At 40.4% G+C, this 22,785-nt stretch overlaps 1 protein-coding gene across 2 annotated transcripts; it reads left to right on the forward strand.

The window, feature by feature from the left end:
- Window positions 1-503: 503 nt before the first annotated feature.
- Window positions 504-22,247, forward strand: LOC110481785 (carbonic anhydrase 13). 2 transcript variants are annotated; one of them, XM_021550554.3, is made up of 7 exons: window positions 504-942; window positions 7,747-7,944; window positions 11,625-11,743; window positions 15,019-15,114; window positions 16,239-16,301; window positions 17,154-17,309; window positions 19,426-22,247. In XM_021550554.3, the coding sequence occupies exons 1-7, from the start codon at window positions 663-665 to the stop codon at window positions 19,537-19,539; spliced, it is 1,026 nt and encodes a 341-aa protein (XP_021406229.2). In that variant the 5' UTR covers window positions 504-662; the 3' UTR covers window positions 19,540-22,247. The 2 variants fall into 2 exon arrangements, with proteins under 2 accessions (XP_021406229.2, XP_085428428.1); XM_085572302.1 differs by having other exon boundaries at window positions 937-1,316.
- The last annotated feature ends 538 nt before the right edge of the window (window positions 22,248-22,785 follow it).

The following is a 22,785-nucleotide window of genomic DNA, read 5'->3' on the forward strand; positions in this document are numbered from 1 at the left end:
CGGGTGGGCGCTGTGGAGCGGGAGTGGCGGAGCGGGGCTGTCCTCTCCCTGCCCCGGTACCTGCCCCGGTACCTGCCCCTTCCCGGTCCGGCCCCGGCGTCAGCCTTGGCCCCAGCCCTGCTTGCCCCTCACGCGCCTTCTCAGCCAGCTTTTGGAGCACGGGAAGGCTGGGAGCTCCTTGGCGCGCTCCCGCAGCCCAAGCGGAGTCCCAAGCTCCGCGTCGCCACAAGCACCTGCCCACGGGCAGCCCCGGCACACGCGGAGCTCGGATAGATTCCCAGCGAGATTGTGGGACAACCTCCTGCCTCGCGGCCCCGCTTGGGAAAACGTGAAATCTTCCTGTGGCCCGTTCCAAGGGGAATTGGGTTTACACCCCTGGGAGAAAAATGGGAGGGGACGCAGCGGTGCGGACTTGGCTTTACTTTCGGGAGCGGCGGGGGTGACCCCAGGCACTGCCCTCTTTCCCTGGACTCCAGGAACGGGCACTGCCGTCTTTCCCTGGATCCCAGGAACGGGCACTGCCGTCTTTCCCTGGACCCCATGCGTCTTTCCCTGGACTCCAGGAACGGGCACTGCCGTCTTTCCCTGCCGCACAACTCGTGCCCTGGCGGGACGGGGGCTGGTGGAACCGCCTTCCCTCTGTTGGAGCGGGCTCTTGAGAGATGGCACTGCCTCCCCCGGGCCACCCCGACGGTGCTGGGGGAAGGCTGGGGAGAGCCTGGGCGACGACGGGCATGGGACGACAACAGGCACGGACGGGCCAGGGGGCCGGAGCGCTGCAGTCTCCTTATCAGCGCCCGAGGATCGGGGCGTCGCCGCCCGTCGCCTTCAAATCGGGCGCAGCCGCCTCTCCCGCCCCAGCCCGTCCCGTCCCGTCCCGTCCCGTCCCGTGGCGGCAGGAGAGCGGAGCCATGCTGCACTGGGGATACGAGGAGCACAACGGTAGGAACAGCGGCCGGGGCGGCCAGCGGGGTCCGGCGGGCAGCGCTCCCCGCCGCTGGGCTCGGCAGCTCCGCGCCCTCGGGGGAGCTGGGCGAGCTGAAACGCTTTGCAGCGTGACAGCGAGCCGATTTTTGCCTCGGCATTCTGCAAGGCAGGCGGCTGAGAGGTGACCGTGCGTGCGGCACCGCCTGCAGAGCCGGGCCGGGCTCGGCCCCGGGTCGGGTCTGCGGCGCTCCCGCCTGGGGATTTCGTTCGCTCCTTCAGCTGAGCAGTTGCGTGCACAAATCGAGTACGTGGCTGACAGCTGCACTGATCGGAATTAATGTACCAGCAGTGCTTTTCTGATTCCAGCTCTGCTCTGCTTCTACTACACGGTGGGAAATCCTAGTTACTTGACGGGCTTATTTAAATGTATGACTATGCACCTAAGAGGAGACGCTTTTGGATTTTAGTTGTTCAGTGATTTCCTTCATCTTGTCAGTCTTTGAAGTCCCAAGATGGGCTCATCAGCAGGCTTAAAGACTTGGCTCTGTTTTGCATCTTTAGTCATGCGAATGCTGCTCCAGTGTTCAGACGGTCTCACAAGTCATGCAAGTAAAATAAAAGTGTTTTTGTAAATTGTAGGCTCAACTCTGATAAATCACATAGAATATCTTATATTGTCTGTACACAAAGAAATGAAATGCTGCGACAGTAAAGGGAGACAGCTGTATATTTGCATGTAGTAATGCTTACAAGAATATACTTTGTGTATATTACGTAGACTTTGGAATATTATTTGTGCAAGTCTTACCTTTCCTTCCTGGCCCTCTTGTTCCATCTTTTCTGGATGGATGCACTTTTCCTGAAAAACTGGGTGGTGGTGGTGGATCACAGGGATGTTGCAATGATTGGGTGTGTTATCTGCTGTTGTGCAGTCTACCCTACCCCTCCCCTGAAGACGTAAATGGGTCTTGTTTTTCAATTTTTTTCTCTATACGTTTCTATGCTTTGAGCTTCACCTGCACTGCCTAGATAAGAAGTCCACTTTCCCTCCCTTATCCTATCTCTTCTTGTTTGCTATTCTCAACTTACAGAGAGGGGAGGCTACCAGAATGTCTACTGGGTTGACCCTGGACCTTGCTTGAGACCCTGTCTCTCCTATGAAATTCTATTTACTGCCTGCCTGGTAACATATTTGAGGTGGAATTTGCCTTTCACTTCTTTCTTGGAGCCCCACAGCATCTGTGGGATGGATAGTTCCTCATCAGTCCATCCCCTTCACCACACCTTTCACAGGAGATGAGGGGAGGGAGGCATGGATATTGAACACTTTAGTGCTTTTCCCTAGCATCAGTTTCATTTCTCAGCCTTTTCTCTTCTATTGCATTTATTTTATTGATTTTACTTGTTATTATTGTTTGATTGAGTAGCAGGTGAAGGAAATTGTTTTGATTGTTGAAAAATTTTGTTTGCCTTCATGGCACTGGAAATAGTTTCTCTGAAACTAAGATTACCTTTTGCAATTCAGACAGAAATAAAGTGAAATTAATTAAATGTGGTGCAGGTTGACTGCTTGAAGAGTTGAAAAGACATCTGTGTTCACTCTGAGTTCTGCAATTGCTACTTGCAACACTCACAACATAAATCACTATGTGCATAAAGTAAACGGATAAATACTAAAACATACATGTCTGCATATATAGAATATCAATGTTTAAGGACATGGGTTCACTGTTAGGTAAAGATTAAAATATTTGGGGATTGACCCTGACTGGACACCAGGTGCCTACCAAAGCCACTGTATCACTCCCCTCCTCAGCTGGACAGAGCAGAGAAAATAGACTGAAAGGCTCAGGGGTTAAGATAAGGACAGGGGGAGATCACTCTCCAGTCACTTTTCCCAAGACTCACCGTGGGAAAATTAGTTTGTTTGTTGCTTATCAAATCAGAGTAGGGTAACAAGAAAATAAAACCTTTAAAACAGCTTCCCTCTAACCCTCCCTTTATTGAAGTCCCAACTTCACTCCTGATTTTCTCTATGTCCTCTGCTGCACCAGCTGTGGTCAGTTAATCACATGTTGTCTCTGCCTCTCCCTTCTCTTCAGCGGCAGGGCTACTCACTATGCCCCTGCTCCAGCATGGAGTCCCTCCCATGGAGACAGCCCTCCATGAACTTCTCCAATGTGAGTGCTTCCCACAGGCTGTAGTTTTTCACAAACTGCTCTAGCATGGATTCCCCAGGGGGCCCCAAGTCCTGCCAGCAAACCTGCTCCAGCCTGGGCTTCCCATGGGGTCCTGCCAGGAGCCTGTTCCAGTGTAGGCTGTCCATGAGGTCACAGCTTCCTTCAAGCCACACTTTCTCCAGTTGTGACCCTCCGTGGGCTGCAGGTGGATCTCTGCTTCACTGTGGACCTCCATACAGGGCACAGCTGCCTCACCCTGGTCTTCACTATGGAGCAGGGAATCTCTGTGGTGGCTCTGGGACCATGTCCTCCCCTTCCTCTTGGTGTCTGCAGAGCTGTTTCTCTCACATATTCTCACTCCTCACTTTCAGCTGCTGTTGCATAGTAACTTTTTCCCCTTCTTAAAGCTCTCATCCCAGAGGTGCTAGCACTGTCCCTGATGGGCCTAGTTTTGTCCAGCAGTGGGTCCATCCTTGATCCAACTGGCACTGGCCCCATTGGACCTGGGGAAAGCTTCAGCAGCTTCTCACAGAAGCCTGCAGCCTCCCTGCTACGAGTGTCTTGTCACACAAACCTAATGCACAAGTTCTTGGTTACTTTGATGTACCTATTTCTGAAATGCATGAAGGCATTATTTTATTTCTGTGAAAACTTTGGCCTTTGCTTTCTTGCCACTTTTCTTACCTCACAGTTTTGATGATGCTTATCTGTAGAAGCATAATACTGAAATCTTGAAGACTGGCTTCAGTGTGGCATCATGCATGCTTTTCACTGCTGCTCAAGGTTCCTGTCAGGATGGGAATGTTCTTGCTCCTTAAATCCTTTTCCGTTTACAGGGGAATTGCTTTAGTTAAAAGACAAAACAAAAAATGAGTAAGGTTGGAACGGACCACAGTGGGAAATCAGTTGACTTCAGTTTACTATTTTGTTAATGAAATATATGGGAATTATTTACATGTATTATCTGTTACAGCAAAAATTTCTCTTGATCTATTTACTACAGTAATGCTGAGGCATTTTCTAAATAAAAGGGATATTAATTCATAGAATCATAGAATTATTTTGATTGCAAAATTCTTTAAGATACTTCAGTCGAACCATAACTCCTTATATGTTTTTTCTGAGAATAATTACATCATTTCAATATCTGCTTTTAAAAGGTGCTTAATTTTACCCATAATGAATTTTTAGTTGCTTTTGTTTGAGCTCATCTTACTGTAACCTAATATGCAATCAAATTATTTGCAAAAAAATAATGAATTTTCTATATATAATAACAAACTGTAAAAAAAAAAAAAAAAAAAAACAAAAAACTCAAACCCCTTTTCACCTGTACATGCTCCATTTTATGCACATATTAGCTGTATCTTCTAGTGTCTTCACTGGGCTTGTCTCAAGTTATCCTGCTGGTGAAATTTGTGATCTTCAGCTTCAGCTGGATCAAAATGCAGCATTGAGGTGCTATAGTGAGTTCTGGTTCCTGCCAAATTCTTAATGCCTTCGTCATGAAATCTGTTTCATGAACTAGCTGTATGCTGGTGAGTGGTATGTGCAGCGATAGTCTGACCTAAAATAATTCAATGCCTGTGGTAATGCTGTGTCCAAAATAAAGGCATGAAATCGTCAGAGCAGATGGTTCAGTTTTTTGTCATAAATCTCAGTCACAATAGCTTTGATTGTTAAGAGCTACTAGAAAATTGCCTCTAGCAAGAGAACATTTTCCCAGCAGTAGGAGAGGATTTCATGAGTTCAAAAACTGGTATATTAATCACTTTCATTCAGTAAAGGAAAACATGAAGGGAGGTGAATTAATTAGTTATACTCCCTGGATATGTCTTAAAGTGCATGCTTAGAAAACTGAAGTGTACATTATTTTTATATGGAGGAATCTAATTCACAATAAATTTTAACCCTGGGGACCCCACTGACTTAAATCTGATTGTATGACATGTATTTCTTTCAATAGTAATGACTTTTTTTTTTTTTTTATGACAGTCATACACAAAGTTTGCATTGGGCTGGGGTCTGTAGAAATGAATTGAGTCAAAGTTTTCCTAGAGTGGCAAGAGCATGATAATTAGCATGATAATTGTAATAGATTGCTGGTAGATTACCTAGTAAGGAATACCTCTTGATATAATCTAGTGGTGTAAAATGAACCAAAGTTTCTTGATACTTTCCTGTATATTTTGAAAGGTCAGATGTCTGGTAGTTGGTTTACTGGTAGATGTTTAATCACCATAGTGAACCAGTATTTTGTTCATCTGAGCCAAGAACAAGTGCCAAACTAGCCATAATGTCTTTTTAGAACTGAATGTTACTGTTAAATAATTAAATAGTGACAGAATCACAGCCTTGGGTCCTCTTACTTTGTATTATTTCTGAATGCAAGTCATCCATATTATTAATTCAAATAACTATAGTTATTTCTGAGACAGAGCAATAAGAGACCAAGTAGTTAAGTGCATAAATATATTTTTGGCTTTTCTCAGTTAAGGAGTATTAGAATTATTAAAATTAAGTAGCAATAAACATTTTTTAGTAATTCCAAATCTTGGTAGTGAGGTATAAATTATGGAGTGGTGCTTCTTACAAATAAAATTTTGTTTTGCATTCCTAAATACAGGATATTAGGATCTAAATACAATTAAAATTACATTCTAAACAGTATGTACTTAGAATATTGAATAGAGTTGATGACCATTCATGAACTGAGGGGAATTAAGTTGAGCAGTTTTCTGTTTCAAACCAGTAGGATTTTAATCTTCGGCCTTAGACTCTATTTCCTTATTTAGTTTAGTTAATGAAGTAATCAACAAAAGTACCTTTTAAAAAAATGAAGACTGAAGGCCTTCGTCTTTGTTCTGAGGCTTAAGTCTTAGGCCATTCTTTACAAGTTTTTCCCACTTCTGTTTTTCAGTGCTGCTAAGAGGAGAATCATTGTCTGCCCAGGTGCTGTGCAAGCTGCAGCCCCCGGCGCTGTGGGCGCTTCATCCCTGATTTACTGCCGGGGTGCATGGGTGCTTTTAGCACCTGTGAGTTTCTGAGCTGTGTTCACTTCTATTGAAGTCAAGGAAAGAAAATGATAGCTTTTGAGGTTAGGCTATTAACCACTGCCTTATACATTTTCATCCTTTTTTGTCATTATTTTTATTTAAGTGCTAAGTCATCCAGAAAGACTCAAACCAAATTTTTGCACTGAGGTCAGTTATCTACAGCGTAGGGAGTTAGTTATGAGGATTTCCAGTGATGCAGATTTTATTTGACCAGGTTCTAATGCTCATATTAAGTATTTCTTATACCCAGTCTCTCAATTGATTTATTATGCTTTTTTACCTATTATAAGCCTGGAGGAAAAACAAGTTCTGTGCACTTCTTAATACTAAAAGATCGTTTGCCCTGCAGACTTTCATCTTTCACTTTTTCCTTTCTTCTTTCCCATTGCTCTCCCCTCATTTCCATCCTAAACCTTGTTTTCTGTCTTTATAGAATATATTCCCCAGGCAACTTACTCTTCATATTTTTCTTTACCTTCTTATCCAAATATGGTTAAAAAATGGCATGCATATTCTTATTGTGAATTATTGGGAACTCTCAGGTGTTTAGTAGGTAACAACAGATAACTCACACATCTCATCAGTGAAGATTTTCTTACTATTTTAGGATGTTATTTGCCATTTTCTCATATCCATATTATTGATTTATTAGCTTTTCAGGTGACATTTTGCTTAGCCTGCTTGGACAGAGGAAGGCTGAGATGACTGGTATTGATTAACAGCCTCTTTAGTCCTATTATTTCTACCTAAGTCAGGTCAATGTCACTTCATCTGTGTCTGGAAGATCTACTCTCATCAGCTGAAGGCAGTAGAAATACAAACCTCATGCAGGCACCACTGTACTGAGTGTTCCTGTTCTTTGATTTTGTCAGTGCTACACTAGTGTGTGTGTATGTGTGCCTGTGTGCATGGACACTTCATGATTAGAGGGTGACAGTCTCTCTTTCTTGTGACAGCTGATGTGCACAGTTGGTGGGCTGGGAAGGGGTGATCAGCGGTGCAGCAGTGTTTAGGTTCCAGGCACTGCCATCAGGCTCCAGGAGCCACTCAGGATTTTCTGACACCACCAGTCACCTTTTTTAACATCTCCCCATCTCATTCAGAGTGATCAGGGAAGATGTGTTCTCAGGTCTTTTGCAGCAAATTACTAAGGCATAAAAAATTCTTAATGCAGAGATTTGCATAGAAGAGAGGTAATCATTAAAGACACGATATTAAATATTAGAGACATGATATTAGGCAAAAATGGCATGTCAAAAATGTATTGGGACATAGTGCCTGTTGGTTACAGGATGCCTGATTTGAATGAGCATTTGTTTTATGTGTCTTGTGCATAGCTGAGTCTCACCTGGGAATAATTATCTACATCCTGTGGCCTTATTTAAAAGGGCATGCAAGGGAAGGGGTCCGGAGAACTGCTATTGCAATATGATGCAGCAAAACTAGCTGAATTTTTTGATCTGTGTTTTCCTGATGCATCCTTTTTAATTTAAAAGATGCAGATGAGGACAATTCAAGTAGTTTCCTTTCATAAGAATGAGGCTGCTGTCAGCAATTTAGACTTCTCCTCCAATGCATTGCAGGGCCTGCCCACTGGAAGGAGGTTTTTCCTGTCGCTAACGGAGACCGTCAGTCACCCATCGACATCAAAACTGAGGATACCAAGTATGATCCCTCCCTCCGTCCTCTAAATCCCAGTTATGATCCAGCTTCTGCTAAAATCATCCTTAACAACGGGCACTCCACCAGTGTGGAGTTTGATGACACCGTCAACAAATCAGGTTTGTTCCTTTATTCTTGCACTGTAACTTCCTCCACCAATTCCTAAATAGAATGCCTACAGTCTGGGCACATCTCATTGCTGGGTATGAACTCCTTATAAACAGTAAGGCTTTGCTCCTTTGGATGAGAGATTCCTTTTTCCCTGTCCTTCAGCATGATGCAGTGTGGGAACATATTTGGACACAAGTTCGAGGTTGTGTTTCTCAGAAAGTGCTGGGATTCCCTACTTACAGGAGTGTTTGATCCACCCTCACCAGCTGGATAGTGCAAGCCCCCTGTTTGAACAGTGTTGTGTACAATCTTTCAAATGCTGCTCTCTCTCTCACTGCAGATGAATCCTTTGTGTCTCATTACAGGTTCATTCCAACCGAATCGCTCAAATCTCTTATCTGAATTTATCTGCAGGTTTGGTTATATGTTTTTCCCTTTTTTACAACCTATACTCAGACTTCTTATGACAAGTAAGAGCCAATACAGAACAAATGAAATAGATCTCAAGTAATCTCTTTTCTTCTCTGAAAAGTATTATTGCCCAGGTCTTTTCCAGGAGTATGTAGCTTCCCTTTTTGCAAACAACAGTTCTTATTTAGAAGTTCTCTGATGTATCATAGTCTTTGTAATGTTAGTGCCTTCATCTTTGAAACCTTCTCTTGGATTTTGGGCAGGCCAGCATGCCTCCTCTTCTAGCTGTAGGAGTGCAGAATATTGAAGCAATAAAATAGTTTTGTGGCTGTGTGAGGCTTAGCTCAGGATCCAAGACCGTATGATGCTTTCACAAGCATCAAAGCCAGAGAGAGACTAATTTTTGATGACCCCTTAGTCCTGAGGACTTACTAGCTCATAGTGACAAGAGGGAGAGGCACAGATGAGGACACTGCTGTGTTTTTGTTTCCTGAACAGTCTTAGTTTTAAACTTTCTGTCAGCATTGGATGTTGCCTGAAAGCCACCAGCTGACCATCAATGATCAGTCTGACCTTGTGTCAGGTGCCATGGAACTTCCCAGAACTAATATCTGCTCCGAGCCTAGTAGATGCTGGTGAACTAAAGCACATCTCTTAGAAAAATATACAATCTTGATTTCAAATTTTCCAGCGATGCTGAACCTACCACAGCCTTTGGTAAGTTGTTCAAATTGTTAATCACCCTCACAGTTTAAAAGAAAAAAAGTTAATGAATGTGAATACACCAAGAACCTCTTCCACTCTGTTAACTCCTTTCAAGAAGTGACAGTGTTTCTCTAGGTACCAAAGTAATGGTGATGGAATCCTCCTCTTACTGCTTTCCCCAGGCCATATCTCCAAGGATATAGTTCATATCATGGCAAAGCACTAATGGATGTTGATCAGATAATTAACAGATGGAATACCCACTCTCCTTCAGTAGACTCCTTGTCTCCTATGCATGGACTAGATTCTTCAGTCCACAACCATAAATTGAATAATTCACTATTTTCCCTAATATTTGTCACTGACAAACTTTATCAGTATTGTTTTTGTTTTCTTTCAGGTCATTGCTCAAAAAATACTGAATTTTCTAGGGCCCAAATTTGGCTTCTGGGGCACCTCTGTGAAGTAAGAACTCCTGCCATGTGCTGGTTTCATGAAAAAATCAAATTAATTGGTACTAAATACATTAGCATCTTCTAATGCATTATTAATTGACTCCCATATGAACTATTTCCTCACTTTGGTCAGCACTGGAACTGGGCTGTCAAGTCTGTAGCTGTTTGTGTAAGTCTGTTTATGCTCTTTGGTACCACATTAACTCCATTCTTTGAAATTGTGCTATTGATCTTCTTCCAGTATTTTTCAAAAGATACTGATATTTGCCTTAAGAATTTCTGACTACCCTCTTCCTTAATTACTGTTGGAATGAAATGGTTTTACCATCACTGTGTGATGTGGTACAATTACATCAACAGGCCATTTTCCACATTTTTCAGCATAAGTATTTTATGCTGGTGCATTTCTACATAATAGTTTTTCCTCAGCCAGTTAGAACACTGATCTTTACACTTTTCTAGCATCATTTGCATTGAAGTTTACAGTCCTTAAAATAAAGAATTTAAAAGTGCCACTGCTCCATGTCCTCTGTTTGCTAAGTTTATAGGCTGTGAAAATGCATGTTTTTTGAGTTGAAGATTTAAGGAAGTTAAATATTTTTCCCCAGAATAAACAGTCCCAGTTCTTTTTTGTTATCCAAGCTACTTGTTTTAGCAAATAGGCAACTTAAAAATTCTTCTTTAATCTTTATTTGGTGTATTTTGTTCCTAAAAATATGTAGGTTTTGCACTAAACCTAAAAGAGAGAAAAAATTGTTATTGTCCTCCCTACTGCTCTTAATTAAAAAAAAAAAAATCTGGTTAAATCTCCCTTCATTTCCCTTTAAAATTTCTGTAATGAGCCAGTAAACTGTTCCAGACTGACTTCCAAACAGTCAGAGGACATACAGAGTTGTGAGCATGGAGTGATTTGTTTTGCTGTGAATAAGTAACTCTCTGATTGTAATTCACATTCCACATTCTCTGTGAAGAGATATTTTGATTCTAAGTGTGACAAGAAAATTATGAACACTTGCAAAAACAAAATAATGAAAAGCCCACCCATATGCATGCTACTTTGAATAGAATTAGAGCAGAACAGAATATAAATAGAAAGAATAGAATAGAGTAGAGTAGACTCTTTCAGGTGGAAGGAACCTGCAGCGATCATGTCCAACTGCCTGAGCAGTTCAGGGCTAACCAAAAGTTAAAAGATGTTGTTAAGGGCATTGTCCAAATGCCTCTTAAAATCTGATAAGCCTGGGGCTTGACAAGCTTTCTAGGAAGCTTGTTACAGGGTTTGACCACCATCGTGGTAAGGAAATGCTTCCTAGCATCCAGTTTAAATCTTCTCTGGCACAGCTTTGAGCCTTATCCATGAGTGCTGTCACTGGATACTTGAGACAAGAGACCAGCAGCCCCCTCTCTGCTTCGCCTCTGCAGAAGTAGAGAGCAGCGAGGACACCACTCAGCCTCCTTTTCTCCAAACTAGACAAGCCCAAATTACACAGCTGCTCCTCATAAGACATGCTTTCCAGCCCTGGCTAATTGACAGTAATGTTGCAGTTGTACAATGCACATATAGCATTGGCTTAATTTTATTTATGTTAATATAAGCTCATTTTCCTCAGACTTCAATCTGATATAACTGGATCTAGTTGCAAATGAAGGAAAGAGCCCTGAAAATTGCAGCTCCTCCTATTTTCCACCAAATTTCAAAGACAAAAATAAATTCTGCTGGCATTAAATTTTAATGATTCTGCTCCTTATTCATAAAATCTATATTTTGAGCTTAATTTCTTAATCATTATTTTGAAAATAATCAAGACAGGAAACTCTTGAGTGTTGAAAAATAGGAGTATTTTCCCATTCTCTGAGAAATATCCAACCTTGACAATAACAGTATACCCTTTAGTGGGTCATAACCCACTAATCTGCCCATAAATGCAATTTTCATAGTCATATCCTTGACAGGTGAGGGTTTCTGTAGCACTTCCAGGAAACAGAAAGCCATCTGAGACAACTTATGAGCAGGAGCAGAGGAGTGTCCGAAGACTGAATTCTGGTGTGAGGTTAGAGGATGTGGGTGGAGACTCCTGTTCTCTCAGTGAAGCCTTTTCCTCTGCTTGGGTTTCCAGTGCTGACTGGGGGGCCACTCAGTGGGACCTACAGGCTGCGCCAGATTCATTTCCACTGGGGATCCAATGATGAAGCTGGCTCTGAGCACACTGTGGATGGGATGAAGTATGCGGCAGAGGTAAGACTTTACATGGAGTCATCTGTACCTCTAAGCTTGTGACTAGTTTTCCATTGCAAAAATATGTTGCCGTCCCTCTTCCTGCTTTTCATCTTCCCCTCATTTTATCAAAAGACAAGTGGTCTTCCTGAAGTGTTGCATGTTTAATCCTTTCTCAAAGGAGAACCTCTTTGAAAGCTTTGCAGAGGATTAAAAAAGGAGTACAGAAGACAAGAGCTTGATAAGAGCAAGACTTAATGTTCAAGAGTTATTTTAAACTTTGTCTTTCATTATTTCTTCCTTGGAGAACATTTTCAAAGTCATCTTCAATGACAAACCACAGAATTATTGGATTTGGGGCCTATGTAGTGTAAAGTATGTAGTGTAAGTGCATGACTTAAGAACGTTGCATTTTGTGGTGCACTTAGCAATGTGGTGGTTATGACTTTGGGAACCATGCTTTAATATCTTGGGATGCCTGCTGTCTGTGGGGTGGCTGCTGTCTGTGGGGTACTGTGCTTCAGTGGAGGTGGTATGCCACAGGGAGAAGTGCACCATCTGCTCTGGCATGGAGCATTCACTCCTGCTCTGTCTTTGGTGTATTTGAGTAATCTGCAGAAGAAAGTTCTCAGTATGAGATTCCTCTTTCAAAATGGAAGTAACATGGAATATTTTCAGGAGATTGATATATTTGAAAACATATGATTCAGACAGTGTAGAGTTTTCTGGGGTTAAAAAGAAGTAAAAAGGGTAAAAATAAATGGACAAATGAAAGGCATAATACTGCAGAAGAAAGAGATGTAATGTATGCACTGTGATGTGATCAGATTTTACTGGAAATTGTATAAGAGATACTGGTCAGGAAAAAAGATTGGTTTTCTAACACTAATGGGGAAAAGTGACATTTGCAGTGTTTAAAGGCTTATGTTTTCCACAGGAACCAGGTGAGATGGAATATAAAGAATTAATAGAGGTGCTTTAAAACCATTAAGTACCAACCCCAAATTTCTAGCTGAGAAAATATATGTTTCCCATCTAAGAAACCAAATGGAACGAGAAAATATCTCTGAATTTCTAGCCAGTCTAAAAGCCTTTCTGTTACCTGTTGGTTGGGTAACGCTCCACAAGAAGCTCTCTAGATGTCACTTTGGCTTTGAGATAAGAAACTCAGAATTAAAACCAAGGCTTCTGAATATTGCTGACACAAACGAAAATACCTCAGAAGGAGACATGAAGATGTTTTCAGTGCTCACCTTTGTAAGGAAGATGTGCGAGGTTTGAAGAAAAAGCATCGACTGAATTGAAGAAAGAATTAATGTACAGGTAAGGAAGACTGCAAGGTTTGGCCCTTAAGCCCACCAGGAAGCAGAAGGGATCTGTGGCTCCATTCTCTGTGACAGCATACAGTCTCATCAAGGTCGCTTCACAAGCTGCAGTGACACCATGGTGGTAAGACAGGATATATTCCTAAGAGAAGTCACACGCCATTGAGAACGGGTCTGTACCCAAAAGTGTTTCACACTCTGTTTGGGGGTCTGGTTTTTGGAGGGTTACCTTCTGGGGTTTTTTGGCAAAGCTATTAGGGAGTGGGAGTGAGCTTTTAATAGCTGTGGGAATTTTCCTTTTTGTTTTTTGTTGGGTGTTCTTTTTGATGGTGGTTTGTTTTTTTTTTTTTTTCCCAAATCCACAATAAAGGTAATTTCTGACTAAGAGTATCTGTTTCCTTTTTGTGTATGTAAAAATGTAATTGTTTAAAAGTTGTTCAACATAGGCTCTGTGAACTTACAATAGGGAGCAGTGCAGACACTATGAACCCCAGGATATTAATGCACTTGAGAAAGTTTTAGTGTACTATGTTCTCCTCTTGGTTTAATGTATAATATTCTTAGCAACTTTCCTTCAAGGATTTCTAATGCTGTGAACCAGCATGCATGTCATCATGGCTGTACATGTCCTTACTTGCTGCAAGTAATGTTTCATCACCTTAGAGCCCAAATGCTTAAAATGTTGATGCCAAGTAAGACTAAGAGTTCCATTTTATAGATATGGAAAATTGTAACTTGTAGAGGTTAAGCAAGGATTGATATTTAGAATAAAAATCTTCATACTTCTAGATCCCTATATCAACCATGCAGCTATGTTGCTTTAGATAGAAATCCTTTAAAACAGGTTTCAGCTTTCCTAAATTTTTCTTACTTTACTTGTCCTGTAGGTGCTATGTTCCAAAAGGAAGCCTTTTTTTTTTTCATGAGTTCATCCCAGTTTAAGTAATTCAATTAGTTGTTTTTCAGCATTCTTGAAGTTCAAAATCTGAAAAGATGGTCACCAATTTTAGAAAAGCCAATCTCATGCCCTGTTTCTGACCATCTTTAACTAAAAATTATATGTAATAAGATTTACTAATCCTTTGAGGATTTGTGAAAGATTTGTGAAGTAATTAGAGTTAAGTGCTGTGTGAGTGTGCTCTCTCCAGTTTGGCAGTCAGAATATTGCTCAAGGTTGGAACAACCTGGAATTCTTGGGAACCAGAAGCTCCTGTCATGAAGTATGGTCAGGAATTAGGAAACCTAATTTTACAAGAGGTACTTAAGTGGCATGGAAATAGGCATCACAGGCTTTTCCTCTTCCATCCTGGCTTGGTAGTGCCTTTAAGCTTCTTAAGCAAATATGACAGGACACCTCCAGAATAATGCATGTTACAAATGCAAATGCTCAAACCTGAGATAATCAAGCTGCTTGTAAGGGCATCACTACTGGTAGTCATAGAAAATAACATTTTAAAATTTTAAAAATAAAATGCTGATGTTCCCTTAAGCTAAAGAAGGGAAAAGGGGTCAGTGCAAGTTTAATATGTATTTGCCTGTTTTCTAGCCATTTATGTGGATGATTAATGTTGCTTGATTAAAAGAAAAAAGAGGAGTAAAATACTGACATCCTCAGAATTTCAATCACATTTTAGAATCAGCTGTACTAAAAATGGATTTAAAACTTCTAGTTATATAACCACTGGCTTTCTTTTTTTTGTCTTAACTTCTCCGTTCAAAATATGGGGACCCAACAGCAATTTGACAGGCACTGTGGTGTGCCAATTGCTGCTAAATTTTTAATAATCTCAGCCACCGGAAATGCTTTTGCCATTTGTGTGATCTACATATTTACTGATTTCATGAAATATCTGCATTTAGAACACTGAATGATTCTACATACAAAAGAGTGAAATAAAAGTAAAGTTGTAATATTAATTTGCCACTAGAGTTCAGTGAAAGTTGATGCTGTCTGTGTCTCTTGCTTTTCAGCTTCATGTGGTCCATTGGAATGCAGAGAAGTATTCCAGTTTTGTTGAGGCAGCTTGTCAATCAGATGGACTAGCAGTCATGGCTGTATTTCTGAAGGTAAGAAGAGAATGCTTCATCCCTCATAATAAATCTGCTTTATAAGCCCAAAGAGATAATGGTTATGGTTTGTGTAAGTATTGCTAAAGAGATACTTGTTTTATACTTATTTCCTTCATAGTGTTTAGCTGCCAATATAGAAAGCTGTGCTTCCTTTAAGAATAAAAATATCAGCTTAACAGATTTTTCAAGACAGGCAAATTCTTCAGTTTGCCTAGTCTGCAAGCCCAAACAACATTAGCCGTGGAACCTAATTCAGCTGCCCCTATTTAGATCCCAGTAACTTGTTCTTGACTAACATGTTCCTTTAGGGGGACATCTTGATTTAAATGCTTTCTTAATGGCTTGTTTCTGAGCTGGTAGCTTCTTCTAGAAAATAATAATAATTAAATAATGCAAAACCAGAAACTGGAGAATTTCCTAATAATTATTTTATACCCTTTTTTTGCCTTCTCTACCTGTTCTAAGATTAAATGCGCGCAACAGCTTCACTGAATTCTGTATGAATAAGCAGATGGGGACTTCACACAATCAATGGCAAAAGATAGGGCTTTGGTTAATTCTGTGGTTTCTGGTGGCTGATAACAGCTTCCTGAGAACAGCTAGTATGGGTGCTGGCACAGTCAGCAGTTGCAAAGAACTGCTTCAGCAATTCAGTAATTTTGTCTTTCCAGTTTGCATTACAGTGACTCAATGGAAGTGTCATTGGATTTCTTAGCACACAAATTCAGTTTGGAATGTTCTCATGTAAGAACATTGTTTTCAATGTTATAAACAGTTTAAATTTTTGATGTTAGTCTGTAACTTTTCATATCCTGCATATTGAAACATAAAACATAAAATATAAATAGTTTCTATACCCCTGTAGTCACAAGTTCGTAATTCTTTTGTAGCTGAAGTAATTACTATGAGGACCCAGAATGCTATCAGCAAGGGAGTGAATCTTCTTATGACCAGTATTATTACTAAGGACCAGCTAGTCACAGGCTTGTACTCACAAAATGCATCAGATCTTTCAGTCACTTCAGTTATATAAAGCAATTTCATTACGCATTTGCTTTTTTATTAATTTTTGTTGCTTTTCTCTGGAGTTCCAGTGTTTTTTTTTTCTTTGGTGTTAATAGATTGGTGAATGCAACCCTCAACTGAACAAGATTACTGACCGCTTGGACACCATCAGAATCAAGGTGAACAAGTGCTTCTAAAAGAATGCTAGCTAATAGTGGTGTTGCTTTTGTTGTTTTTTTTTATTTTTTGGTAGTATTTTTTTATTTTTAGAAACCTGACTGCTACTCCCTGCACCTTCATGTTTCCTATCTCTAGTGATTGATACCTGATTTGAGACAGTTTATATGCATTCTGTTTAAGCTGAAAACTAAGTAGACAAAAAAATAATTTTTACACAGTAAAATATTAGAGGAATTTGCTAATTCTTCACAGAACCCAGTCTCTGATAAATCTGTTGCTATGAGGATAGTAACAGGGGAAAAACATACTTTGTGGAAAGCTGTAAAAAATATGAGGGAAAGACTTCCTTCCCTGTTTTGATGAGGTACAGGGTAAGAACCTATAGCTTGTGAGAGTGAAATCAGCCAGACTCTCAACATGATGTTCAGACAGACATCTGTGGCCTGATATCCAGTACAGGGGGAAGCAGAAGTAATTCCTGGGAGGAGTGGGGAGGGAAGCCAGTAGCAGAAACCTGTGGGGTTACTCTGCCAGTCCCACAGAGACCTCATTGAAAGCCAAACATCTTCTCTCTTTTCCCCTCAACTTCCATTTCATGGTCATCTGTAACTTAAAGGTGACATCTGAAAGGTGTCTGTGTCCTGCTGGCATCAAGGAAAGTCACAGCAAAGCTGTCACTGAGGTAAAACCTCATCAGAAGGGCAGTGATGAGGATCTCCTGTCATCACCCAAGATGGTGCCAGCCCACTTGATAATGGAACAAGCTATACCTCCTTTGGCATGATTTACTTTGGCCTCTTGCTTTTAAATAATATTGCCCTGGTATTTCTTTTTCTTTTATTTCTTTCCAGGGAAAAAAAGCACTATTCACAAACTTCGACCCCAGCTGTCTGCTTCCCAAGTCCCTGGACTACTGGACTTATTTTGGCTCTCTCACTGTTCCACCTCTTCTTGAAAGTGTTATCTGGATTGTTCTGAGAGAGCCCATAAATGTTTGTTCTGAGCAGGTATCTTTGGATTTTTCACTGCTATAGAAATGTTGCTTTTGTAAGAATGGAAATTGTAAATGCCACCCAAAATTATGGGTTTTCAGAGACCTTGGCACTGCAGACCTTACAAGATTTTCAGAAGTCAAAATTTGTATATCAAATTTATTCTGACTAGTTGCCTTTCTTGTTGTAACAGCTATTTATTTTTAATTTTTAAAAAGAATCTGCATACTCTAACAATTAATAAACAAAAATTATCCATAGTGAACTTAAAGAAAGATTTCTAGCGATGCTTAGAAATTCTGGAAGTCCAGTTGATTTAATTATTTGCATATTGAGCATTATCTGCTCAAACCTCATCTGGCAGACAAGTAGTAAATGTCTTCTTGCATTCTAAATACATAAAAATTGATGAACTTACTAGAATTGTGAAAAGAGAATACTACTGTAATAAGTTAGGGTTATGCTAGGCTGTTTTAGGAAAGCTGTGATTCGACATTAAAGAGTCTATTTACAAGAGTCTATTTACATTTCTTTTTAAGGCTTCTTGCTGTATCTTAACTTGGCAACAGTGACACCCAGCGGGCTGATCCTCTTAGGTGTAAAGTATTTCTGAGTAGAGACAGTAAATATACTCAGCAGAAGTGGTGACTTCAGTCTTTGCTGTAAATATTAAGACAGTTCCCTGAATTGATTGTTTGCTAGGAAACCTCAGATTTCTGTTTGTAACTGATTTGAAGTCATTTATTTGCTCAATGTGTGTATTTTTCTCATCTGTATTTCTTCCTCACTCCCCTCAATCTGGCTTTGTAAGGCTCACTGCAACATGTTTGGATCTAGGATTGAAAACTTGTCTTAAAAACAAGCCATTTTTCAGGTTTAAAGCTTCTTATTTGGGCAAATCTTTAATTAATGCATTCTAAAATGTGAAATGCTGTATATAAACAGCCACATGTAACAGGCTCAGGAAACATGGCGTGGGAAAGTGTCAAGTATAGTGATCCTTTATTAGTAATTTTTCATAAACTTTAACTATATCTTATGTATTAAAGTAGAAATTGCTATATTCTTATCAATATAAACATGCGCGCAGCTAAACCATTTGTGTCCAGTAATGTCCAACATTGTGATTGATCAGCCAGTACTGTGACTAATATTGTTCTACCATTTAATTTTATTCCTCAAGTTTGTATTTCTGTAGGGCTTTAGCATTTACTACAGACTTTTTTTTGCACTTTTCAGGTTGAAATAAATTAAAAATAGCTTTTAAATTTTTAGAAACTTACAGGACCCTGAAATTAGCTTCAGAATAGGTTGAAGTAATATAGGATTGACCTTTTTTGTTCCTAATGTCATTATGATGCAATGTGCCATTACAACTAAATGCTCTATTATAATGGAATGGTTTTCGTACTGTCCTACCTTTCGTAACCTAGGAGGGAAGTAAAGTGATATGTAGAAATAGTTAACTATTGGAAAGATTTGAAATTAAACAAAATTCTATACTTAGGTCAGTAATCTGGCTCAGATTTCCCAAGGTTTAGACATGGAGCTCTGATGGGATTTCTGCTGAGATTAGCATATACTGAGTTATAAATAAGTGCTTGTCCTGTATCATCACAGGAGAAGAATTTGGAATCTCTCCTGGTTTGAGTGAGTGCTAGTTGCAGAAGCTTTCTGTAGCACCAAAGCTGGTGTGGTTCTTCCAGGTAAATTGTAAATATACTCTTTGAAGAAGGAACCATTTGCAGAATGTTTGTATGGTAAGAAACATAATCTTATCTTTTGGCAAAAAGCATTTCAGAATCTCCAAACAATGAAATATAACTAAAAATATATATAACCCTTTGTTTAGATTAGGTTATGGAAGACAAAGTGTGGATGAAGGAAACAAGTAATCCTTATGCTCAGTTTCATGTTGACATGTATTTTGGGATATTTTTGCAGTAGTCATCCCCTTTTTCATTTAAAATAATAGAAATGGTGAAATTGCTGTTCCCCTCATGACTTAATAAAATACAGCTCTGTTCTTTCAGGTGGAAAAACATGACAAGTGCCTGTAATATCTACATGTTTTTTGATTAGTGTTGATATGAGGGTTTTCTGCTGAACCTTGTGTGTCTTTTGGTTACAGCTGGCCAAATTCCGCAGCCTCCTGAGCACTGCTGAGGATGAGGTCGCCTGCTGCTTGCTGAGAAACTTCCGGCCTCCCCAGCCTCTAAGGGGACGAGAAGTCAGAAGGAATTAAAGGAGTAAATCCAGAGTAGGCTCCCTCTGAAACCAAAGGCTGAATTCATTTTAATAGTTAATATACTTTGTGATTTCTCTTTTTAGTTGTTTTAACTAATAGGTGTTGTTTTATTGGTGGTTTCCATGCAGTCATTTCTCATAGGCAAGTATGTCTGGAGTTATCACAGATTCATTGATATTAACAGGTCTGACTGGGTTTGAGTGCATTGGCTTGGAAGCACTAGGCCATCAGCATTGCATACACACAGGTCACTGCTAATCATAAGGGTCAAATGTGGTGAAGGAGTTGCCCAGATTTTGCCAGTAAATTGCTGAACAGGTTCCTTGGTATTATTGACAGTATAGGATGTTCTGGGATAATTCTTCTGATCTCTAACATAACACTTAGTTTTTGTAAAAACCTCACATTGCAGTTCTCAAAGAAAACATATTTCAAGGATGATGTAATTTCATTGCTGACTTCTGCAGTACCGTGCTTACTTTCCTACAAAAAACAGTAATGATTAGCAGTATTTAAGTAAAACAGATATTTATATGATCCTGTTATTCTGGCTGCTTCATAGAAGTAATGATGTACTGACTGATGAGCTTTTTATAAGCAAATAGTAAGGATTTTGTATATTGCAAGATCATGTCAGGTAGATTGGGTATTCCTGAATTTCACAATGTCACACAATGAAATTGTCCTGAAAACTGAAAACTGCAAGGTGGAAAGGCATAGAGGGAGCTGTTTGTGCCTAAATCCAGTTTGTTGCATTTGGTGAAAAATAGGGGATTATTACACAATATCCATGTAATCATCAGACTTTTGCCACTTAAGCTCAAGAAGCAGGGATAGCTGTTGTTCCAGGCCATTGCACACTGCAGCGTGAACCACATGCTGCTTACCTCTCATCTCGCTGTGGAGCACAGTACTGCCCAGGTATAGAATGTGTCAAGGTGCTGGCTGATGTTCTGTTTCATAGTTGAACTTCAGTGGTTGCACTTATATTCCAAGACCAAAGAGAACAGTCAGAGAGAGCCAAAGAAATTGGAATCAAGTCAACATCTAATAAAAAGCTCAGCCCTCAATAGCAATATGTTGAAACGTCTGTCTTTATGAGTCGACTTGACCCAGTGTTTCTCTCAGGAGCTTTTTTTATCTGAATATAATTGGGTTTTTTTACACCAAATATTTTTATTAATGAGCATGCCATAGGATGTAGCTTAGTATAGAATTATATTATTCTCAAGCTGTGAGAACTGCATAGTGAAATCCAGTGAGTGATACCTGAAAAAGGCAGCTAGAGGTTTTACTGGCAGCAACTAACACCAATCTCTGTAGTACTTCTGACAAATTCATCTTCCATAACTGCTCTCCTTGAATTAATTTCTAAATAGGTTTTATAAGCTTTGCCTTTTACCTCAGTGGGTCATTTGATCTTACATGAACAAACATGAGGGAAATCACAATCAGGATTGACATTATATGCTGTTTTAGAACAATAAATTAGACATAGATATAGAGATATTCTATCTTAGTTTAAGATATGTGGAATTTTTTGTTTCCCCCTCCCCAGAATATAGCTATTCTATCCTGCAAGGCCTCCCAATGCCTTTTGAATATTTTCTGAAGAAAACCACAAACAGACCACTGGAGAAATAAAAGGCATTAGCAAAACTGCTAAAAAATCAGGAATGTGTTGTACGTTTTCACTTCCTTTTTTAGATTTAGGATTGGATCTCATATGTTTCCCTGTTATGTGAGTAGCTACAGAATGTGGAAAAAAAGGTTTACAACTTGCAGGAAGGATACAAAGGATTAGTTAGTCTCAGAAGAGAAAGGAATAAGGCTACTGCTTCATAGTGTAAACAGAAGTTTTGCGTATTTCTTACCTATTGTAAACAGTGGATGATTAAATTCTTTTATATTTATAAGGATTTTACAAAATAAAATATGGATTTTATGAATGTGTCTTGTATTTTCTATTGAAGAGACTAAAGTTTTACAGAGAAGGCTATACTTTTATAATTAACGCCTGCAACTTTAAGTTTGAAAAAATTATCACCCATCGTTTGAAGTCTGTCTTTGCGTAGTGTAGTATTAGTGTATTTATAAAATATTTTTGGAAGTAGTATCAATTCTGCAAGTTTCTGATAGTGCATTTTTGAAATTTTGACTATTTTTATTGTTATGCTAGTAAGTTTTAGAATAAGTCATCCTTCAAGTAATTCCCCTTTTGTGGAGATGCCATGTTCCTGTTAGACTGGCCTGGCTGGAACATCAGAAAAAGAGTAGAAGTGCTCAGTTACCTGAAATCCTTTGGGAACAACTTCTCAGGTGATCCATCCCCTACAACTGTAAAGTGTGAATTTAGACACAGTCTCAGCTCTGAGCACTTGGCTGGGCCCTCAGTGACTAATTTCCTGTGTGCCCAAGCTACACTGAGCCTCAAACAGACTACTCAACATGCTTCCAGAGAATCTTATCTCAAGTATGAACTCCATGTTGTCCTCTATAGAAATTGAGGCTGAAATACGTCATCACACCCGCCAGCACCCCGCAGCCACATGTCCCTTTGATCAACTCTTAACACTCTGACACACTTGGAGCCTTTATATTAAGAACAAAATGCTCAGTGACCAAAAAAACTTAGAGTGTATTTGCTGAAAATAGTAGCTGTCAAGAATTGTGGACTGCTGGAAGGTTGATTGCCGCGCTCCCGCCCCAGACCCTCGATCTCTCTAGCCCCGGCTAGCTCTCCTTGGGGCGAGAGTGGGCAGTGGAGGCACCCCCCGCTGCTCCTTAACAGGGTTTGGAGGGTGCCTTTGTGGGTTCACGGGAAGGCGCTGGCAAGCCTCGTCAGTTGGAAGGAAAGGCGGATCCAGTTGGGGGCTGAATCTTCTTTATTGAGGGCCAACGGGGCCAACCGCACAGAAGTGGTGCCAGCCAACTGGAACCCTGGGCTGGGCTTAACATGAACCTTTTATGGGTTGTGGGCGAGGTGGATCATGAGGGGGGAACCAATGGGAGACAGGGAAGGGAGTGGCTCCGGGATGGGGTGATCCAGCCTGGTCCAATGGGGAAGGGGCATAGGAGTGGCCCCAGGCCCTCGTCCAATCACCCGGTGCCCTGAGGAGAAGTTTCTGGATAGAGGGGAAGGAGCACCGAGTGACGGACAAGGCACCTGGGTGGGGATAAGGGAGTGACTCAGCACTTTCCAGGTTGATGGATGGGTACTGGAAAGGCGGGAAGGGAGGACCA

This window comes from Lonchura striata, chromosome 2 (assembly GCF_050655825.1).
Source record: "Lonchura striata isolate lonStrDom1 chromosome 2, ASM5065582v1, whole genome shotgun sequence".
NCBI lineage: Eukaryota > Metazoa > Chordata > Aves > Passeriformes > Estrildidae > Lonchura > Lonchura striata.